The sequence below is a fragment of the Aythya ferina genome, assembly GCF_964211825.1.
Source record: "Aythya ferina genome assembly, chromosome: 3".
NCBI lineage: Eukaryota > Metazoa > Chordata > Aves > Anseriformes > Anatidae > Aythya > Aythya ferina.
In genome coordinates this window covers 118913214-118933468 of record NC_140298.1, presented here as the reverse complement: position 1 = coordinate 118933468, position 20255 = coordinate 118913214, and the positions used below count along the sequence as shown (strand labels likewise).

The window sequence follows — 20255 nt, the reverse complement described above, 5'->3', positions numbered from 1 at the left end:
ACGACCCCGCGGGGGCGTGCGGAGCCCGGCGCCCCCCCTCTCCCCTCCCGCCCCCCTCCTACAAAAAGCTCCCGGCCCCGCAGCTTCAGGCTCCAGCTCCGCCGCCTCCCGCAGCCGCTGCCCATGGGGGGCTGCCGGGGGGAGCTCGGGGCCGCCCCGCCTGGGGCTGGGGGGTCCTCGCCCGTCCCCGACACCGCCGCGCAGCGCCGGGCTTGAGAGGGGCTGCGGAGGGGGGGGGGAGCTGCGGGGCTCGACCCCCGGTGAGTCTCGGGGAGAAGCGGTGGGGATGGGCTTGGGGGAGGGGGGGGCGTGCGGGGATGGACCCCCCCTGCCTGCTGCTGTGCGCCCCGGGGGGCTGCGCGGGGGTCGCTGCCTCCCCCAAGCCTCCGGTGCGTCCCCCGAGCATCCCTCCGAGACCCCCGGGGGTCGCCTCCGTGCTCGCTGCTCCCCCCCCCCTCCCCGGGTTATGCTTGGGGTCGGGAGGGTGATGCCGGAGCCCCCCCCGGCTGCTCCCCACTTGGAGAGGGGGGGTCCCGCAGAGCGTGGCAGCGATGTGGGGGCGCGGGGAGTGGGGCTGGGGGCGCACGGCTGGCCCAGCCTGGCAGGGCTGGTGGGGGGCTTTAATTCCTTCCCCAGCAGAGCAGTGCGGGGATGGGGGCGTGAGGGGCTGCCCCCCCAAAAGGCAGGTGCCGTAAGGACCCCCCCGTGGTAGGTGCCGAGCTCGTCTGCTGACCCCAAAGCAGGGTTGGGGTGCTGCGTGCTGCTAGAGGTGGTGTGGGGGCACCCCAAGCCCCGTGGGGGAGCACAGGGGGGTCCTGGGTGCCCCTCGTGGGTGGTGGGTGCCCCTCGTGGGTGGTGGGTGCCCCTCCTCGGCCCCCCCAAGCGGGGGGTCTGCGTTGGTGGTGGGCATTTCAGGCTGCCAGCTGCTGCTGAGCTAGCCCGTGGCTTCTCCATGGGGTCACTGCGGGGTCTGGCTTTTACTCGGGGTGCTCCCAAACCCATCCTGGGTTTGGCAAGAAACCTCGCGCTGAGATGTGGCCACCTCTGCCCCCCGTGAGAGGTCCCCCGGCAGCGGGTTGGGGTCCCCCAGCAGCGGGTCGGGGTCCCCTGCTCCATCCCGGGCCGTGCTGGGTGAGCGGGGTCAGGACGTGGCACGGTCCCCAAGCTCCTCACCCGCCCGCTCGGCCCCGCAGGGGACAGGAGGATGGAGAACAAGGCCATGTACCTGCACACCTTCGGCGAGAGGGAGAACGGCTCCGTCTTCGAGGAGCCCTTCGAGGGAAGGAACCTCTCCAAACTGAACCTCTGCGAGGACGGTGAGTCCAGGCGCCCCGCTCCCTCTGCTCCCTTCTTCATCCCGGTGGCACGAACCCAGAGAGCTCCCGGGGGGGGCACACGGGGGCTTGGCTCACCCGGGGAGCAGCTCAGCAATTTGTCCCTGCGTGGATAAAAGCATCTGGCCCGGCTTAGGATCTGTGGGTGCCAGGGAAGCAGAGCCGAGGAGGAATCCCTGCGCCCGGAGGGGGCTGCTGGTGGGCAATTTGGTGTCAGGGCGTTGTGTCCCTGCTGGATGCGTGGTGCAGAGCAGGAAACCTCTCATCTGCCAGAGCTTGTGTGGGGGAAATGCCCAGGGAAGGACGGGTCCCTGTGCCTCCTCGCCTGCCCTATCCACCCCTCTGCCCGATGGGCACAGCCAGGGCACCTCTTGGGGTGCGCAGGGTCTCACTCTGTTCCTCCACTCCAGGAAAGCAGCTTTCCTTGCTGAACATTGACTTTTTTTTTCCTCCAAACTTGCTCTCGTGTGTGTGCTCTTGTCCAGAGATGCCCCACGGTGGGGTCGGTAGCACCGGGGCGCGGTGGGACCTGCGTTTCTCACGGGACCTCTGCCTCCACCGCGGCCTTGCTGAGCTCTTTTCCTCTCCTCGTGGCCCGTCAAGTGGTGTCCGTGTTGCTCTCCATCCTGGTTTGGTCCCTGCCAGGAGATTTTGTCCCCTGGAACAACCCCCTGAAGGAGACGGAGCAGGGAAACAAACCACGGCGTTTCCACGGAGCTTCCCTCCAGGATTTTTTCACGAGGCCTCCGCAGCCGGGACGGGCTGAAGCGGAGCTGGGAGAGGTCCCCTCGGCTGGCAGCTTCGCTCAGAAACCACCTGGGGGCTGCCAGCCAAACCAGCCTCGTTCTTGGGGGGCTCCCAGCAGCGCCGTGCCCCCCAGGCACAGCTACGTGGGGATGGGGGTCTCGCCTTGCCAGGCTCAGGCACTGGAGCGCGGCGCTTGGGGCATCCCCGGGGGGGTGATGGGGAGCCCGGGACGGGCTGCAGCCAGGCTCTGGGAGGTTCCCAGCCCCTGCCAAATTGGTTTTTGGATGCTAGCGTGGTGCAGGTGGCTCGTGGTGCTCAGTGCAAGCGGCGCTGTGGCCTTACTGGGGCTGGGGACGGCTGCGGGGCCGCGGGGCGGATTTTCCAGTGCCAGTGAAAGCTGAGATTTGACGCCCCCAGACTCGCTGTCACCCCACGAGGCTCCCAAATCTCGCGGTTTGGGATGCCCAAGCAAGGGGCAAGGCCAGCCCTGAGCCCACGAGGATGGATTTCAGGGCAATGCCTTAACGAGGATGGATGCTGCACCCTGGGCGCAAACCCAGCACCTTCTGCTCCCACCCCAGGGCTGGGGGCGAGCCCTGCCTGCTCCCGGCCCCCACCTCTTTCCGCGGCCGGGCAAACCGCAGCCTGGCTCCCCTGGGGGTGGGCAGGGGAGAAATATTTTGCTTTTCCCCTTGGTTACGGGCCGGAGCACACCCCTGGGCCGCTCGGAGAGCGCTGTTGTGAAAGCCGGGCTCGGCCGAGCGCAGGCAGGGAGGAGTGGGTGGTTCGGGGCACAGGGCCAGCTCCTCCCGGAGTCCCCCAGGACCTGATCTAAGTGTTAATGTCAGAAAAATATTGCAGCTTTCCTCATTATGAAAGCCTCGGCTCCAGCTGTTTGGCCGGTGACAGCAGGCCCCGAGCAGCAAATGGGAACCGCGTGCGGGTAACGAGTTGCACATGGGTGGGTTGGGGACGGGGACGGGGACGGGGAAGGATGGGGGGGCCCTGCCCTGCACCTTCTGCTGCTCCAGGCACCCTCGGACCCGGCTTCTCTTGGGATCCAGGGGTCAGCCAGCGTGAGCTCAAGGGGTTTATCATTTTGGAGCATGGGCGAGCCTCCCTCGGCCCCAAAACGGCCCCGGGTTGAGCTCTACACCCAGCGTAACCCTTCAGGGCTCTGCCCGAGGGCTGTGAGGTGATGGAGAAGGGGACAGCCCAGCCCCTTGTCCCTCCAGCACCCCGTAGGTCCTTGGGGTGGGCTTTGGGGATGTCTCTGGGTGCGTCGCTCATGGCCACAGGAGGGGGTCCCCTCCCCAGGGGGCTGGATTTGGGGCTGTTGTGCCTCATCTGCCTCACCTTTTTGGCTTAACTCCAGCTCTGGAGCTGGGTGGTCCAGGGCTGTGCCTGGGGCTTAAAGGGCAGAGAGCGATGGGACTGCGGCACCCGAACACCGAGGGGCTGGGAGATTTGGGGCTCTGCTCCTCATCCTTCTGTCGGCGTCCCCGGGGACGTCTGGGATGTGGTGAGGGGCAGACCCAGCAGCACCCTACAGCCCGTGGGAAGCTGCTGGTTCCCGGCCGCTCTTGGAAACCCCTCTTGGAGAAGTGCATTTTGCTTGGCTCCCCCTCGGCAGAAGCTGGGGGATGGCCGGGTTGCCACCACCCCATCACCCCCTCGTTTGGGCAGTGCCCCTGGGCTCACCAAATGGCTCCAAGGCATCCATCCAGAGCAGTGCTGCAGCCCTGGGGCTGGGGATGGAGGCACCGGGTCCATCTGCAGCGCTGGGCTGTGTTGCATCCCAAAACTTTGGGATTTACCTGGCTCTTTCCCAGCTCCCCTCCATGGCAGGACCTCTGCAGTCCCTCGCGGATTTGGGGCTGTGACGCCCATCCGGGCTCTGCCCCCCAGCATTGCCCAAACTCTCCCAAAACACAGGCTTGGACAAAACCCCGAAGCAGAGGGCTTTTCCCTGGTGCTGGCTTCACCCTGAGAGAGCCTTTCACCTGCTTCCCTTGTCCTTTCCTTCGTTTTTTTCCCTTCTCCCTGCCCTCCGTGCCGGTGTTTTCCCCCCGGGGTCCCCGCCAGGCTCTCCGCACCCCATCTATGCTTGAAAGCAGACACCCACAGACGTGCTGCCCCCCTCCCTGCAGCCACGAGGCTGCCGAAATCCCTCGGAGGTGGCTGTGGGTGGGAGCTGAGCCCCCCCCGCTGACGCCGCGTTGTGTCCCCAGGTGCCGGGCGCAGGATGAGGGCGGCCGGGCGCTGCGGGCGGCTGGGCTCGCTGGCGGCGCTGAAGTACGCCGTGCTGGGGCTCTACCTCCTCGTCTTCCTCATCCTCGTCGGAGTCTTCATCCTCGCAGGTAAGGGCCGGGCACGGGGCCCCCGATGGGGTTTTGTTTGGGGGGCATCTCTCCAGGCTGGCTTGGGGAAGGCTAAAACCTGCCAGCCCGAATCTCTCCGGGGTGCCGTGGCCACGCTCCTGCCGCCGCTGCGGTGGCGTCCGGGGGGTTTTGCGCCTGCTGCGGGGTTGTGGCACCCACAGAGGTGCCCCCTGCTCTGCTTGGCAGCCTGCTGCTGCCCCTGGGGCTGCTCTGGCTCCCTGGGAGCACGGTGACACAAGCTCACGCTGCTCAGCGTGCCAGGAGGAGCTTTGGTGCTGCCTTCGATGCTGGGGTCCCAGCAGTGCACAAACGCCCCCCCTAATCCCCTTTTGGGGACCCCCAGGCTCTCTCGGACGCAGGCAGGGCATTATCCCTGCACAAAACATCCCTCCAGCCTCCCCTCCTTGGATTTGCTGCGCGCGGGGGCAGAGCCCCGAGGGCAGGGACGGGAAGGCTGCCCACGAGTGCCTCTAATTGCTCCCAGCCCCGCGCACGCATCCCCTGTGCTTGGCTTCACTGCTGGCTTGTCCCCCCCCCCCCCCTCGCCGTTTTTGGGAGGATGCCCGCACCCCTGGCAGCCCCCCACGGAGCAGCCGTAACCCCCCCGTGTGGGTCCTGCGGGGTGGGGAGGCTCCCATGGGTGCCCCGATGAACCCAAGGATGCTCCAAGGCATGGGCCCGTCGCTTCTGAAGTTGGACCCCCCCGGCACCTCCCTGCTCCAGCCCCCGAGTGCTCCCCAGGGCTGGGCAGAGCCGATCCAATTTCTGCCCCCCCTCCATGAGCCCCTTTTAGGTCTGAGGGTGATTTTTTTTGGCGGGTCCCCCGCAGCAGGGAGCGGGACGGGTTCCTTGTCTCACTCCCCGCCGCCAGCCCGTGCCTGTTGCGCAGGGCAGATTTTAGCTTTCCGTGGGCTGGGGAAGGGACAGAGGGAGGTTTCGCTGGAATTTGGAAGCCTTTCCCACCGATTTCTTGCATGACATTGTTTTCATGTTGTTGTTGGAGCGAGGAGCCCCGCGCTGGGGATGCCATGAATTGTGCAAAGGGCTCGGGGCGGGCGCGCATGTCCTGGGCTGAGCTACAGCTGCTTGCCTGAGAGCAGCTCCAGCAATAACAGGAACGAGATTAGGGCCCCCGACGACAGCAGGGAGAGCTGGAGCCGTGGGCATCCTCAAAGCCTCCCTCCCGGAGCCAGGATTTCAGCTGTCAGGCTTCAGCAAGACCCCCGGTCAAATCGCCTCGCCCTCCTGGCTGGGGATGGGAGCCTCGGAGAGGCAAAATGCGGCTGAACCCCAGGGGAGGGGGGGGTCCGACCCCTTCTGGGGGTGCCAAAATCCCGGATCCGATGGCAGGAGAGCGGCAGGACCCAGCCCTGCGACCCCGCGGGCTGGAGAGCCAAAAAATTTGGCTGCTGGGGGAGCATCCAAAAGCGCTGGCCGAGGAGAAGCGGCGGCTCAGCAGGGCGGTGGAAATGAGTGGTGATGAAGTGGATGAGCAGGCGACGGATGGATGGGGGCCCTGGGAGCTGCTCCGCCTGCCAGCGCCTCCTCGCAGGGCTGTTAATGGGGAGAAACTCCTGCTGGAGGGATTTCGGCTCGGAGGGGACCCTCCCGGACAGCTCGGGGGCTGGGGCTGAGCTCTCCAAACCTCGGTGTGGGACCAGGGCATCTCCGAGGGGGGATGCTGAGCCCTGTGCGTCCCTGCCGTGCTCCTTTCTGCCCAGGGGACGTGAGGAAAACCCAAAAAAAAAGGTTGCAGGACCCCAGCCCCCATCCCACGCCGTGTTTCGGGTGCCCAGCAGCCCCGTGCATCCTGCCGGGGCGGGTGTGGGTTTGAAGCTGGCCCGGGCAGGCGTCCCCGCTCCGTGGCAAAGGGCTGGAAAATGAGCAAGCTGCTAAAAATACCTTTAAACCACCTAGGAGCCGGGGAAACAGGATGTTGTGAGCAAGAGAAAAAAAGTTAAAAAAAAAAAAAAGTTAAAAGTTAAAGTTCCTTTAACTGCAGCCTGCTTTTAATAGCCCCGTGGGAAGTGTGTGGCGCTCCTCTGCCTGCGCCCCTCCCCGCTCCTGGGGTGTGCGCTCCTCCAGGCACCAAAAAGGAGGGGGAAAAGGTGATTTTTGTGAAGCTGGGGCTCAGGGGGAGCTGGTGCTCAGCCCCAGCCCAGTCCCCATCGCCCTGGGGAAGGGGCTGAAGCCTGCGGGGAGCTGGGCTCGGCCGCTGGAGACCCAGCTCTTTGGGTTACAGGGGTGGGATTCATGCCCACCTTGTGCCCCAAAACGGCACCAAACCACGCCTGAGCACTCTCTTGGCTTTTTTTTTTCAAGGTCTGGGTTAAATCCTGGTATTACGGAGCTTACACCTGCGTGCACAGCTCTGCACTGGGCTGTCTGAGCCCGGATCCGAGGCTGATCCCACTCCTTGCACACCCCGGTGCATGGGGGCACCCAGCCCTGTGCTGCTCCGCAGAGCATCAAGGCTCGTTAGGATGAAGCTAACGAGCCAAACGCCTTTGTGTGGGCATCCAAACGCACATATCCCTGCTCGTGCACGCTTCTGCATGCTGGTGGGACCTCCCCAGGCCATGGTGCAAGAGGGGGAGCGCAGAGCCGTGCTGCAGCTGGTTTTTGGGGGGCAGCAGGAAGGGCTGACAGGATTTGGGGCAGGGCTCTTGCGATCCTTTTCTTTTATTTGGGACGGACTGAAACAGCTCATGGGTGCTCCCAGGGCAGGACCCGGGGCTGGGGCCGGGGATTGGGGCCAGGAGCCGGTGGGGACGGCAGCCAGGAAGACAGCTTGTCCCGAAAACACAATAGTTTGGGGGTGTGTGAGGGGGGGAGCAGCTGCTCGCCGAGCCCTTCGGGGACCATGAGCTCAGCCCCAGGGCTGCCAGGCCTCGTGCTGGAGCTGGCGGCGGGTTGGTATTTTGGGTGTCCGTGGCGGGGAGGGTGCCTGTGCTGCGTGCACGTGGGAGGAGGCTGTGGGACCAGCACCCGCCCATCTCCTGCTCCTCCGGCTCAGCCTCGCGCCCGCGGTTGTGCCTGATGAGTTTTTAGGAGTTGTTTATAGGGTTTGGGGCCACTCCGTATTTATGAATAACCACAGGTAGAAGGGGAGGGAGCGTGCCTGTGCATCCCAGCCCCCGGAGGACCTGCCTTTGGGGGGATTTCTGCTCGTGACAGCCACTTGGGGCCTCTTCTCCCCTCGGTTTTCTTGCGAGGAAGCTGATGCCTTAATCCAAACCTTAATCCAAACGCTGATCTTAATCCGAACCCAATGTCCTCCATCGGTTCCTCCTCCTCGGAAATGGGCAGGATGGTGCCGGGGCTGCACCAGCTGAACCCCAACACCGCCGAAGGAACAACCGTGATTATTTTTTTTCCCTTATTTCTCATTATTCCTGCAAGTTTGGCTTTGAGTCCCTCTCCCCCAGCCCAGGCTGTGCTGGAGACCCAGCGTCACAGGCAGAGGCAGGGGGTGGTGATGCCCCCAGGCTGGATGGGGGCTCTGAGGGTGCCACTGGGCTTTACTGGGTGCCACTGGACTTTACTGGGTGCCACTGGGCTTACTGGACAGCTACGAGCTGCTGAGATCAAAGGGTCCCAGCACTGCTGGGCCCAGAGGTGCCCCCAGCCACCCCAGGGGTCTGTATAGGATGGAGCGGGGCCGCACCTCTCCATCGGCCCCATCTCCAGGGGGGGTTTCTGATGCCCCCCTCCTGTCTCTCCCTCGCAGTCTCCCGGCCGCAGACGTCCCCCGAGGACCTGAAGGCGCTGCTGGGGAACGTGAACCGCCTGAACGAGAGCTTCAGGGACGTGCAGCTGAAGCTGCTGCACCTCCCGCTGAAGGGCGAGGTGATGGAGCACATCTGGCGGCTGCAGGACCTGCTGCAGAACCACTCGGACTCCTTGTTCCTGATGACGGGGTCGCTGCAGAAGCTGGAGGGGCTGCTCTGGAGCCTGCAGAGCCAGGCCAGCCAAACCGACAGGGCCGTGTCCAGCCTGTGGGACAGCCTGGCCCAGCAGAGCGACGCGGCGCAGCAGGAGGCCTACAGGCTCGCGGTGGAAGGCAACAGCAGCCGGCTGCTGCTCCAGCACCACGAGCACCTCCTCAGCCACCTCGGCAGCCGGCTGGAGGGGCTGAGCGAGCAGGTGACGGCCGCCAGCGGGGCCGTGGACGCCATGAACAGGACCTTCTCCTACGACGTGAACGTCCACCGGGCCCGCATCCAGGACCTGCAGGTGCTGATCAGCAACGCCACCGAGGACGCGCGGCGGATGCGCCTGGTCCACATCGCCATGGAGCAGCAGCTGAAGCACGAGCTGGCCATCCTCGGCAACGTGACCGAGGACCTGCGGCTCAAGGACTGGGAGCACTCGGTCGCCCTGAGGAACATCTCCGTCATTCGGGGTAAGGCCAGGGCATCTGGTTAGCGGCTCGCTTAGAAGCATGGAGTATCGCGAGTTGGAAGGGAGCCGTAAGGGTCATCAAGTCCGATTCTAGGATTCTAGGATTTGGGGTAAGATGAGGACACCTTGTTAGCAGCTCCCTTAGAATCACAGAATATCCCAAGTTGGAAGGGACCCATAAGGATCATGAAGTCCAACTGTAGGATTCTATGATTCTAGGATTTGGGGTAAGGCGATGACATCTTGTTAGCAGCTCCCTTGGAATCATAGAATCGTAGAATATCACAAGTTGGAAGGGACCAGTAAGGATCATGAAGTCCAATTCTAGGATTCTATGATTTGGGGTAAGATGAGGACATGTTGTTAGTGGCTCTCTTAGAATCATGGAATATCACGAGTTGGAAGGGACCCGTAAGGGTCATCAAGTCCAATTCTAGGATTCAGGGTAAGATGAGGACATCTTGTTAGCAGCTCACTTAGAATAATGGAACATCCTGGGTTGGAAGGGACCCATAAGGGTCATGGAGTCCAATTATAGGATTCTAGGATTTGGGGTAAGATGAGGACATCTTGTTAGTGGCTCCCTAAGAATCATGGAATCATGGAATATCCCCAGTTGGAAGGGACCCGTAAGGGTCATCGAGTCCAATTCTAGGATTCTGTGATTCGGGGTAAGATGAGGAAGGACATCTTGTTAGCAGCTCCCTTAGAATCATGGAACCATGGAATATCCTGAGTTGGAAGGGAACCATAAGGATCATGAAGTCCAATTGTAGGATTCTATGACTCAGGGTAAGACGAGGACATCTTGTTAGCAGCTCTTTTAGAATCATGGAATATCCCGAGCTGGAAGGGACCTGTAACGATCATCGAGTCCAATTCTAGGATTCCATGATTTGGGGTAAGACGAGGACATCTTGTTAGCAGCTCTCCTCATTGATGTATGAAGCCAGGAGGGTGTCCGTGGTGCTTTGGGGGTGCTGGGAGTGAGCCCCATGGCATGGGGATGCCCCATGGGGATGTCTCAGGTGCTTTGGGATGTAGCAAATCCATCAGGTTTGGGTCTCTGTGGGGTTCAGGTGTCTCCATCACCTTGGATGCTCTGTAGCTGGTACCCTGCTCGTGCTCCACACCAGGAAGGAAGCCCACCAGGTCCCCTCACTCACCCCCCACCCCACCACCACAGAGCCCCGTTTTTCCATGCTCCCCTTCCCCTGCTCTTCTCCTCTTGCAGCCCATCCCAAATAACCATCCCAGCCCTCCTAACCCTTGACCACCAACTCTAGCTTTCGTTTGGCTTCAAAAATGTGTGAAACGAGAGAGGGGAAGGAGCTGCACGCCTGGGCTGGGTGGGGGGAGCAGCAAAATCGTGGGGATCCCCCTGATTTGAGGCACACGAGCAACGGGGAGGAAGCAGCAGGCAGCAAGCCCAGGGTGGGCTCGGGGCAGCCCTGTCCCCAGCTGTGTTTTCAAGGCTGGAGCCCCTCGCTGAGGACTTTGGGGAGGCCGAAACATTAGCAGGTTCAGCAGGGGCGAGGGGAATTCACGCTGCTGCCAGCCCCCCGAGCACGGGCTGAGCATTTTCCTGGAGTTTCTTGCAGATGGGAGCGAGTGCCGGGGCTGCTGCCAAGGCTCTCCCTCCCTCTGGCCGCCGGCTGAGCCAGGAGGGGACAGATGTGGCTTCGTAGCAGCTGCAGCCACCCTGGCCCGAGCCTGCAGGTCTTAAATAACGGTGTCAGCAGCGAGGGAGGGTGCCCAGCCCCGGCCGCTTGCACAACGCGCTGGGTGGGATGGGGACGTGCTGCCGGCCGGCTCCATCTGGCTGTCACGAAAAGCCTCATCCAGAGGGTTTTTGGAGAGGTTTTCTCCCCTGTCCGCTCACATCAGCCCAGTGCTCGGGAGGATGGAGCAGAGCAGGGGGCAGCTGGAGAGGGGTTTTTGCCCCCAGCCACAAGCCCCGAGCCTGGTGGGGTGAGGACAGACTTGGCACAGGGGCTGCTGAACCTCTCCTCGCCGCCCCTCTGTGCTCCTCCATCCTCACCCTCGCTGTCCCTGGGTCCTGCAGAGCTTTTACTGGGTCCTGCAGAGCTTTTACTGGGTCCTGCAGAGCTTTCCCTGCTCCTCCAGGAGGACCTGGGGCTGCTGAACTGGGACACACTGGAGAGATGCCAGCAGGAAACCCCTTCCCTTGAGACACCCCCTGCTGCCCTCCAACCCAGCATCACCCTTACAAAGCTCCGCTTGGACAGGAGAGCTCCCCAGGCTGAATTTCAGGGCATTCCTTTATTTTAATTCCTTATTCCCACATTAGCTCTGTGTCCTGGAAGGGACGGGGTGACACGGGGCAGCCTCAGCGCACCACAGTGTTCCCCTCCCCAGCAGGGCTTGGCCTCCTCGGGCTCTTTCAGGGAACAGGGAGTCACTGGCTGGGCGCAGCACCACCTGCTCGTGCTCTCATCTCCTTCCTATTTCTATTATTTATATTTTTTTTGGTCCATCTACTCAGCTTTTCAAACTCCAGCAGGCCAGCGAGGGGATTTAAGGCCATGCAGTGTTCATGGCTGTTGTGCAAGGCTCCGTGCACCAGGGGCGAGCACCATCCCAGCACCATCCCAGCACCATCCCAGCACCTCCATACAGCCCATCCCTCACTGGATCCTGCCCCACATCCCCCTGAAGCAACCCCTGGAGGTTTTTGGCTCCTCTCCATGGCAGGAGATCCCATAACCCCTGCCCAGCAGATCCCCCTTCCCACCCCAAATCCTCTCCTTGCTGTCCTCAGCTCTCCTGGGTGCCGGCGTGCTCTGCACCCTTTTTTTTTTTCCCCGTAAGGCTGGCTGGCTGACAGCTTTCTTCACGACCATGAGATTGTGGCTTTTGGGGTTTCTAGGCAAACAACACTTAACAATTCCCAATTATCGCCCTGGCTGGGGCAGGACAGCGACCAGATGACCCTTCCGGCCTCTCTCTGCCCAATTTTCTATCATCCCATGACTCATTTATTTTATTTATTTTTTTAATCCCGTCCAGTTTCTTCCAGCGGGCTCAGCTCGTAATTGCTTTCAGCTTGGTGGAGCTGGCCCCTAGCAGGCTCTGTCACCGATTTTGGCCTTGCAAGAGCTTGCAGATCTCTGGTGGCTCCTTCCCAGCCAGGGGAGATGCTCTCTGTGCCGCAAATCCCCTCCTGTAGGCTCGTGTCCGCCCTTCCAAAATGCATTATTTATTATTATTTTTTTAACTTTCCTGGAAGATATTTCACTGGAGATGTCACAGGGTGGAAGGAAATTCCAGGAAACTTAGGCCCGAGCCCAGGTGGAGCTGCAAGGTGAAGTTTTGAGGCGTGCAGAGCAGGGCGATGGGGTCGTTTTCGTCCTTCAAACCCCACAGAGCACAGAAGAGGGCTGCTGGCATCGTCCCCCGTTGTCATTTAGGGCTCCTGCAGCCAAATCCTCTTCGTTGCAGGGCCTCCGGGACCCAAAGGAGACCCAGGCCACGAGGGGATGGAGGGGGAGCCCGGCCTGCCCGGCCTGCCCGGGCTGCGAGGTAAGGATTGAAGCATCCAGACCTGGGTGTACAGAGCCAGGGCTGCAGCCCCCATGGAGTTTTTTGGGCCCACAGTCCTTATGGGGCAGCCCCCAGCCCTTATGGGGCAGCCCCCATGGGGCTTTTGGGGCCCCCAGCCCTTACGGGGCAGCCCCCATGGGGTATTTGGGGCGTTATGGGGCAGCCCCCATGGGGTTTTGGGGGCTCCCAGCCCTTATGGGGCAGCCCCCATGGGCTCCCACACCCGTCAGGGCAGTGCTGGGGGTCTGACGCTTTCGGGTTCTCTATAGTTTTTTTTTTTTCCATCTCAAGAATGTCTTTTTCTAATTATTATTATTTTTCCCCGTTCTTCACTCAGACCATTGTTTTTGAGAGAAATCCGATTTAAAAACCAAGCTCGAGGCTGTTTCTCATTTCCAGCCAACCCTAGAAGCACTGGGGTTGGCGCCCAGGACTCGGGGACGGCACCGGGGCTGCCAAGGACCCCCCCCTCGGCGAGGGATTTCTGTCCCCAGCAGGACAGGGGTGGCAGGATCCGTCCCCCCAAATACTGTACCCCACTCTGATGATGGACCCACACCAAGACAGGGGGCTCAGCACCCCGTAAAACCCCATTTTTCATGGCCCCGTTGCCCCCACGGTGGTGGAAACCTGGCTGCTGTCCCAGAGCCCTCCCCAAAGCTCTTTTATTTTTTCTTTTTATATATTTTTTTTTCTTTAAACAGCAAAACCAAAACAAAATCCCCGGAGGCTTCACCGAAAGTCGAAAAGCTGCCGAAAGGGCTCCTCATTTGAGCTCCTTCTCCACCTCGCTTTCTCTGGTGCTTTTTCTGGGATGTGGTCACGGCGGCACCTGCCCGGAATTAGATATTTTGGAAATAAAATTCCAAAAAAAAAAAAAAAAAAAAAAAAAAAAAAGTAGTTTGGCAAAGCCCAGCCCAGTTTGGGCACAGATCGGTGCCAAGGGTGGGGGGCTCTGACGGGGGGTCCCGGTGCTGCATCGTGACCCCTTTTGCTTCTCCCCATCCTCCAGGGCTGCCCGGGGAGAGAGGACCACCGGGGCCGCGTGGCCTGAAAGGGGACCAAGGGGACCTCGGCCCTCCGGGTCCGCCTGGGATGCGAGGATTCAGAGGTAAGGGGCAGCCTTCAGGGCCCCCAAAGCCCCCCCAGTGCCACCCCTGCCATGGGCACGACCCCTGCCCCCAGCCCAGGCTGCCCCCAGCCCCATCCAACCTGGCCTTGGGCACCCCATTTTGTGCCAGGCTTTATTATTTTATTTTATTTTATTTTATTTTATTTTATTTTATTTTATTTTATTTTATTTTATTTTATTTTATTTTATTTTTAATATTTTTTAATTTTTATTTTATTTATTTTATTCTATTTTTATTTTATTTATTTTATTTTTTATATTTTTATTTTATTTTAATTTATTTTTTCTATTTTTTATTTATTTTATTTAATTTATATTTATATTTTTCATTTTATTTATTTTATTTTATATATATTTTATATTTTGTATATATTTTATTTTATTATTTTATTTTATTTTATGGTCCCCTTCTGGCTCCCCCTGGTTTTCCATCACCTCACCACACCCTAAGTGCTGAGGGAGACCTCTTAAAAGAAGCTCCGGGCTTCAGCCTAAATCAGGACGGGTAACAGCTCCCAAAACAGCCTCTTTCCGCCCCAAAACACCCACTGGGTGGGCGGGGGAGGCAGGAAGAGCCCTGCCCGGCACCACCCCGCTCCTGCTGGCCCTTTTTGGGTTCATCCCGTGCGCTGCTCGTTGTGCAAAACCTTCCTTTGTGCAGGTTTTTTTTTTTTTTTTTTTTTTTTCCTGAAAGCCCCCAAACCCACGCAAATTTCAGGCAAATTCCGTGCAGATTTGGCTCTTCTGATCCGAGGAGCGAGCCCTGATGGCAGCTCTGCCTCTCCTGGCTGGAGGAATTTGGTGATGGCACCAACCTCACGCTCCCACCGCCGCCTCTCCGGGACCCATGTGTCCTTCCCCGGGGCCAAATCCCCGGAGGTCAGAGCGCTCAGATAAGGGAGCTTCGCCCCAAACCCTTCTCCAATAAATCTCGCAGCACGCTGGCGGCGAGTGCCGAATTTCTACGCTTTCTGGGATTCTCTGAAATTGATAGGAAACAGACCCGGAGCGAGGCAGCGCTCCAAGCCCAGGCTTCGAGCGCAGGCTGCTTGCCCTGCACCACCGGGCTCACGCCCCTCTGAGGGGGCTCACACCCCTCCCCGAGCGCAGGAGAGCCGGCAGCCTGCCCTGGGGGACCCCCAAGCCTCTCCCCAAAATCCCTGGCTCAAAGCACAGCGCTTTTTTGGGGCAAAAAAAGCTCCCCCAGCCATCCCGGGGGACGGCCTTTCCTTTCCTGGTTGCTTTCCTCTCCTGGTTTCTTTCCTCCCCTGGTTGCTTTCCTCTCCTCATTGCTTCCCTCTCCTCGTTGCTTTCCCTTTTTACGCTTTTCTCCTCCTCGATGCCTTTTCCCTTAAAATTCCCCCAGAAAGGGATTATTTTCCTCGTTTCCATAGGGGGAAAAAAAAAGTCAGCCTGGGAAGCACGCGTAAATCAGTCGCCCTCGCTCCGCCCCGGGGAGCGTCGTGCAGGGAAGGAAGGGCAGTAAGTCAGCCAAAGGTGGGGCTGGGGGGGGTCTGGAGGTGAATTTGGGGAGAAAAGGAGAGCTCCACGTGCAGGGCAGGCCGGGGGGTGCTCTGCAGCTCAGCTGGGATTTCGTCCCAGCAGGGATGCTCCAAGCCCAGGCGGCAGCGGTGCCACCCGCGGGGCTGCCCCCTGCCCAGCAGGGAGCTGCTCTGCGGAGAACACAGCTGGGAACAGGGGAAAAACAGGGAAAAAAAAAAAAAAAAAAGGAGAAAAAACTGCCAGGAAGAGCCCAGAAGACAGCCTGGGAGAAGGCAAGGCTGCGTGGGCAGCGTCAGCTCCGGGGATGGAGCAGGAGGCACGATGCTCACGGGGCTCGCTCCCTGCTGGCATCTTCCCAGCTTTTCCCTCCTCATCCTCAGCCAGAATCGCTCCTCAAGAGGCCCCGGTCCCGTTCGTACCAGCCCCAGGATGGCAAAAACCTTGGGACAGGGCACGGGGGGGCTCCAGGCTCGGGGCCCCCCTTTACTCCCCTCCACCTCCAAACCTAAATCTCAGCACATCCTGGTGATGGTGGCAGTGGCAACGGGGTGCCGGCATCATTTTGGGTGAAAAACCCTGCTTTTTTTCAATGGCAACAGCAGCCCCGTGTCCCCTCCAAGGGCTGAGCTCTGCCTTTTCTCATCACGTGCAGCCCAGCAGCATCTCCAGCCCCTCTCCTGCAGCTCTCCTCCTCATCTGGTTCCCATCAGCGGCGCAGGCTCCGGGCAGCTTTTCTCCATCTGACACAGCTGGGGCTGCCCGGGGGGAGCGATCTCGGCTTCCCAGAGCCTCCGAGTTAAAGGGCAAGAATTTCCTGTGTGCTTTTATTTTTCTTATTTTATTTTTATTTTATTTATTTATTTTATTTTTATTTTTTTTTTCTGCTTTATGAGAAATCTCCGGGCGGGTGCGGCTGCGTCCTCGGTGGCTATCGCTACGCGGAGCGGGGCCGAGGGGGCTGCTCTGCCTGGGTGGGGGGCACTGAGATGTGGCACGGCGGAGAGCTGAGCTCATTATTTCACCTTTCTGGGTGGAAATAGCCCCAGGTTTTGGAGGCTGGCTGTTTGCTCAGCTGGCCGAGCCCCCCCCAAGCACCCCCGCTGGGTGCCGGCGGGGTCAGCCTGCTGCAGGAAGCGAGGGCCCTGCTCCGAGGAACATTTTGGCCCCCAGGACACCAGCAAACCCCCCCCCCCAGAGGGGATTTGTGCACCTCCTGCAGCTCCAGCACCTCTCTCCGGCTCCGGTTCCCTTACCCCGAGGCGCTCGGGGGGGCTCCGCTGATGGAAGAGGCAAATGGGGAGGTTCTGGGGGTCCCCTGGCAGCCCCGGTACGAGGCTGGGGGTCCCCTGGAAGCCCGGGTGCAGGGTTTGAGACCTGGGGCTCCCCCAGGAGACACGGAGCGCTGTGGCCATGCCCCCCCTCGGGGTATTTTCGGCACCCGTGGTGGCTGGGAAGAGGCATGGGAAAAAAAATTGGTGTTTTAAGGGAGTTTTGGGGGTTTCTGAGCTCCCCGTGTTGCTTTTCCCCAAACGGCTCTGGCTGGGGGCAGGCGGAGGTGAAACCTCGCGCCGAGCTGAGGGGCAGAGCGGCTTTTGCTCAGGACGGGGCTGTAACCCCCCAAATTCTACTTTTTCCACCCCAAAACTCCCCCGGTCTATCAAAGAGAGGGACCCCAGCGAAACGCTCCTCTCCCCGGAGCGGCTCGCCCCGTGGCACCGGGCTTTTTTCTCCCCAAAGAGGGTCAGGAGGGGGGCTGGCAGCCCCGCTGCTGCCTCGTGCCTCAGTTTCCCCAAGGAGAAAGCCCTCCGAGAGCCAGCCCCCGGCACGAGCTTCATCCCCTCTGCTCTTCCTCTTCCCAGGTGACCGAGGACCCAAGGGAGAGAAAGGGGACCGAGGCGGAGACCTGGGTAAGTGCTCCCGGGGGGCCCCGCGGCGATGGGAACCCAAAATCTCCCAGATCCCCAGCGAGCGTGCCCTCATAGGGGACATTTTCCCCGATTTTGGGGAAAATTCCTTTAATTACAAACCTCCAAGCGGCTGCAACGCAACGAGGGTTTTGGGGGCGCACGAATAAATCCCACCTGATTTCCCCCCCCTGGTTTTGAGCCGGCTCCTGTCTCGCCACGGCCGCTGGCCACCACCGTGGCCACCAAGGGGTGGCTTTGGTGACCCAAGGGGACCCCGGGGGGGACCTCTCCAGCGTCCCCAAAGCAGTGGGATGTCCCCAAGCCACCCGTAGTGGTGTCACCGGGTGCCTCCTGCGGCCGGAGGGTGGTGGGGGCACCACAGGGTGTCCCCCCAAGCTGCCTTCGCCCCCAATTTGGCACAAAGCGCAAAACGAGCCAGATTTGGTAAAATCGTGCCCCGTGGGGGCTGTGCCCAAACTCTGAGCCTGCTTGGGGACCTGGGGGGGGGTTGGCGGAATTGCTAAAAGCAGGAAAAAGCACAAAATCTGGAGAATGGGGGGGGGTTGGCACCCCAAAATCCACAACCCCTCAGCTCTCCAAGCGCTGGAGATGCGCGCATTTAGGGACGCGGCCGCGTGGCCCCCTCCGCGTCCCCCCCCATGCCCCGTGATGTCCCCTGGTGTCCTCCTGATGTCCCCCTGATGTCCCCCGATGTCCCCCCCGATGTCCCCAGCGGCCGAGGAAGGGCTGATCCGGCTGGTGAACGGCTCGGGCCCCCACGAGGGGCGGGTGGAGGTGTTCCACGAGCGGCGCTGGGGCACGGTGTGCGACGACGGCTGGGACAAGAAGGACGGCGACGTGGTGTGCCGCATGCTGGGCTTCCCAGGAGCCGACGAGGTGTACCGCATGGCCCGCTTCGGACAAGGTTGGGGACAATTTGGGATGGGGGGAGACCCCAAATGGGGGAAAAAAACAAAAAAATGGGGTGCCGGGGGGCTGCAGGGGGAGCCGAGCCCCCGGTGCTGAGCACGCAGCCGCTCGCCGCGCCGCCCCGGGGCTCGGGGTGGGGGTTTTTGGAAGAAAGATTTATTTGTGTGTTTATTTTTTTTTTGGCTGGACACAACTTCTGATTTTTTTTTTTCCTGTTTGGAATAACGAAAGGTTTCTATCTTTCATATTTTTTATTTTATTTTTCTATTTTCTGTTTTATTTTTATGAGACTTCTGATTTTTTTTCCTTTTTGGAATACCAAAAGGGTTTTGTTTTTTTATATTTTTTTATTTTATTTTTATTTTATTTTTATTTTTCATATTTTTTATTTTATTTCTATATTTTTTATCTTATTTTGATGAGACTTCTGATTTTTTTTTTTTTTTCTTTTTGGAATAACAAAAGGTTCTTATTTTTTATATGTTTATTTTATTTTTATTTTTTTTATTTTACTTTTTTATTTTTTTATTTTATTTTTTTAAGTTTTATTTTTATTTTTCATATTTTTTTATTTTATTTCTATATTTTTTATTTTATTTTTATGAGACTTCTGATTTTTTTTTTCCTTTTTGGAATAACAAAAGGGTTTTATTTTTTATATTTTATAATTTATTTTTATTTTATTTTATTTTATTTTATTTTAATTTTTTATTTTTTATTTTATTTTTATTTTATTATTATTTATTATTATTTTATTATTATTATTTTCAAAGCTTTTTAAAAAACCTCATGGCAACGCCAGCAATGTCCTGGCACCCACCCTGGTGGCCTTTGCCCCCCCCCAAGCTACCGAGCCCGGGGGGGGGGGGGGTGCTCCTTAACCCCTTCTCCATCCTCTAGGACCCCCGTGCCCACCCTATTGGGGTCCCTTGTGGGGGGACACCCTGACCTCCAGGACCCAGTGGCCCTGGCAGCAGCTTTAGGGGACCCCAAAGGTGCTGCCCTCTTGGTGCCACCTCATTTGGATATCCCGGGGGGGGGCCACAGGGTGGTGCCCCCACCTCTGCCATGCACCCACAACCCCCTAAACGCTTCATTTTTGGGACAACAGCGTGCGTCTTTTGGGATTTTTCCCCCAAAACAAGGATTGTGCCTCCTGGGTGGCTCGGGAACCCCCAAAATATAGGGTTACCCCGCTGGGTGAGCGTCCCGGTGTCTGGGACCCCCTTGGGGTGAGGAGGGGGCTCATCCTGACCCTTTTTCTTTTTGTAGGAACGGGCAGGATCTGGATGGACGACGTGTCCTGCAGGGGCACCGAGGACAGCCTGCTGCGCTGCGGCTTCTCCAGCTGGGGCAAAACCAACTGCGGCCACGCCGAGGACGCCGGCGTCAAGTGCCTGGCGCCGTGAGGGGGGACGCCCCAAAAGGGGACGCCCCAAAAGGGGACACCCCAAAAGGGGATGCCCCAAAAGGGGACGCCCCGAGAGGGGGCACCTCAAGAGGGGCTACCCTGAGAGAGGGCATCCCAAATGGAGCACCCCAAAAGGGGACACCTCAATTGGGGATACCCCAAAAGGGGCTACCCTGAGAGAGGACACCCCAAATGGAGTGCCCCAATTGGGAACACCCCAAAAGGGGACACCCTGACTGGGGACACGCCGAAAGGGGACACCCCAATTGGGGCACCCCAAATGGGGATACCCTGAAGACACCCCAAGGGAGGACACCCCAAAAGGGGACACCCCAAATGGGGACACCCTGATTGGGGACACCCCAAAAGGGGACACCCTGAGAGAGGGCACCCCAACTGGGGACACCCCAAGAAGTGGCAACCTGATTGGGGACACCCCAAATGGGGATACCCTGATTGGGGACACCCCAAGAAGGGACACCCCAATTGGGGACACCCTAACAGGGGACACCCCAATTGGGGCACCCCAAATGGGGGCACCCTGAGAGGGGACACCCCAAAAGGGGGCACACTGAAAGGGGACACCCCAAATGGGGCACCCCAATTGGGAACACCCTGATTGGGGACACTCTGAGAAAGGACACCCCAAATGGAGCACCCCAAGTGGGGACACCCCAAGTGGGGACACCCCAATTGGGGCACCCCAAGTGGGGACACCCTGAAAGGGGACACCCCAGTTGGGGACACCCTGTCATTAGGAACACCCTAATTGGGGACACCCCAAGAAGGGACACCCCAATTGGGGACACTCTAATTGGGGACACCCCAAGTGGGGACACCCCAATTAGGGACACTCTTGGGGTCACCGAGAGCCCCCGCCCGGCCTGGCCCCCGCTTCCCAAAATGTTTTATCCCCAAATAAAGCTTTTTTATTATCCCCCA

The 20255-nt window shown here is 59.4% G+C and overlaps 1 protein-coding gene and 1 long non-coding RNA gene across 4 annotated transcripts in view; one reads left to right on the top strand and one right to left on the bottom strand.

The window, feature by feature from the left end:
- Window positions 1-1343, bottom strand: part of LOC311434110 — a 16069-nt gene extending 14726 nt beyond the window's left edge. The window contains exon 1 of the long non-coding RNA XR_014691258.1: window positions 1226-1343. This is a non-coding gene — a long non-coding RNA (uncharacterized lncRNA). The remainder of the gene's footprint in view (window positions 1-1225) is intronic.
- On the top strand, window positions 122-20255 carry SCARA5 (scavenger receptor class A member 5). 3 transcript variants are annotated; one of them, XR_014691256.1, is made up of 10 exons: window positions 124-260; window positions 1194-1316; window positions 4313-4441; window positions 8193-8867; window positions 12329-12409; window positions 13443-13541; window positions 16925-16972; window positions 17706-17897; window positions 19175-19976; window positions 20051-20255. XR_014691256.1 is itself a non-coding variant. In XM_084513998.1 (9 exons), exons 2-9 carry the CDS (start codon window positions 1205-1207, stop codon window positions 19309-19311), a joined length of 1473 nt encoding a protein of 490 aa, XP_084370124.1. In that variant the 5' UTR covers window positions 122-260; window positions 1194-1204; the 3' UTR covers window positions 19312-20255. The 3 variants fall into 3 exon arrangements, 2 of the variants coding, with proteins under 2 accessions (XP_084370124.1, XP_084370123.1); XM_084513998.1 differs by having other exon boundaries at window positions 122-260; window positions 19175-20255; XM_084513997.1 differs by lacking the exon at window positions 124-260 and adding an exon at window positions 1820-3042 and having other exon boundaries at window positions 1195-1316; window positions 19175-20255.

What these genes read in the sequence shown, in the direction of transcription:
- SCARA5 (XM_084513998.1), top strand. Translation starts at nt 1,205, where the DNA reads ATGGAGAACAAGGCCATGTACCTGCACACCTTCGGCGAGAGGGAGAAC. An exon ending in CGGAGTCTTCATCCTCGCAG is followed by an intron (nt 4,442 to 8,192) that starts GTAAGGGCCGGG and finishes TCTCCCTCGCAG; the next exon opens with TCTCCCGGCCGCAGACGTCC. An exon ending in CGGCCTGCCCGGGCTGCGAG is followed by an intron (nt 12,410 to 13,442) that starts GTAAGGATTGAA and finishes CCCATCCTCCAG; the next exon opens with GGCTGCCCGGGGAGAGAGGA.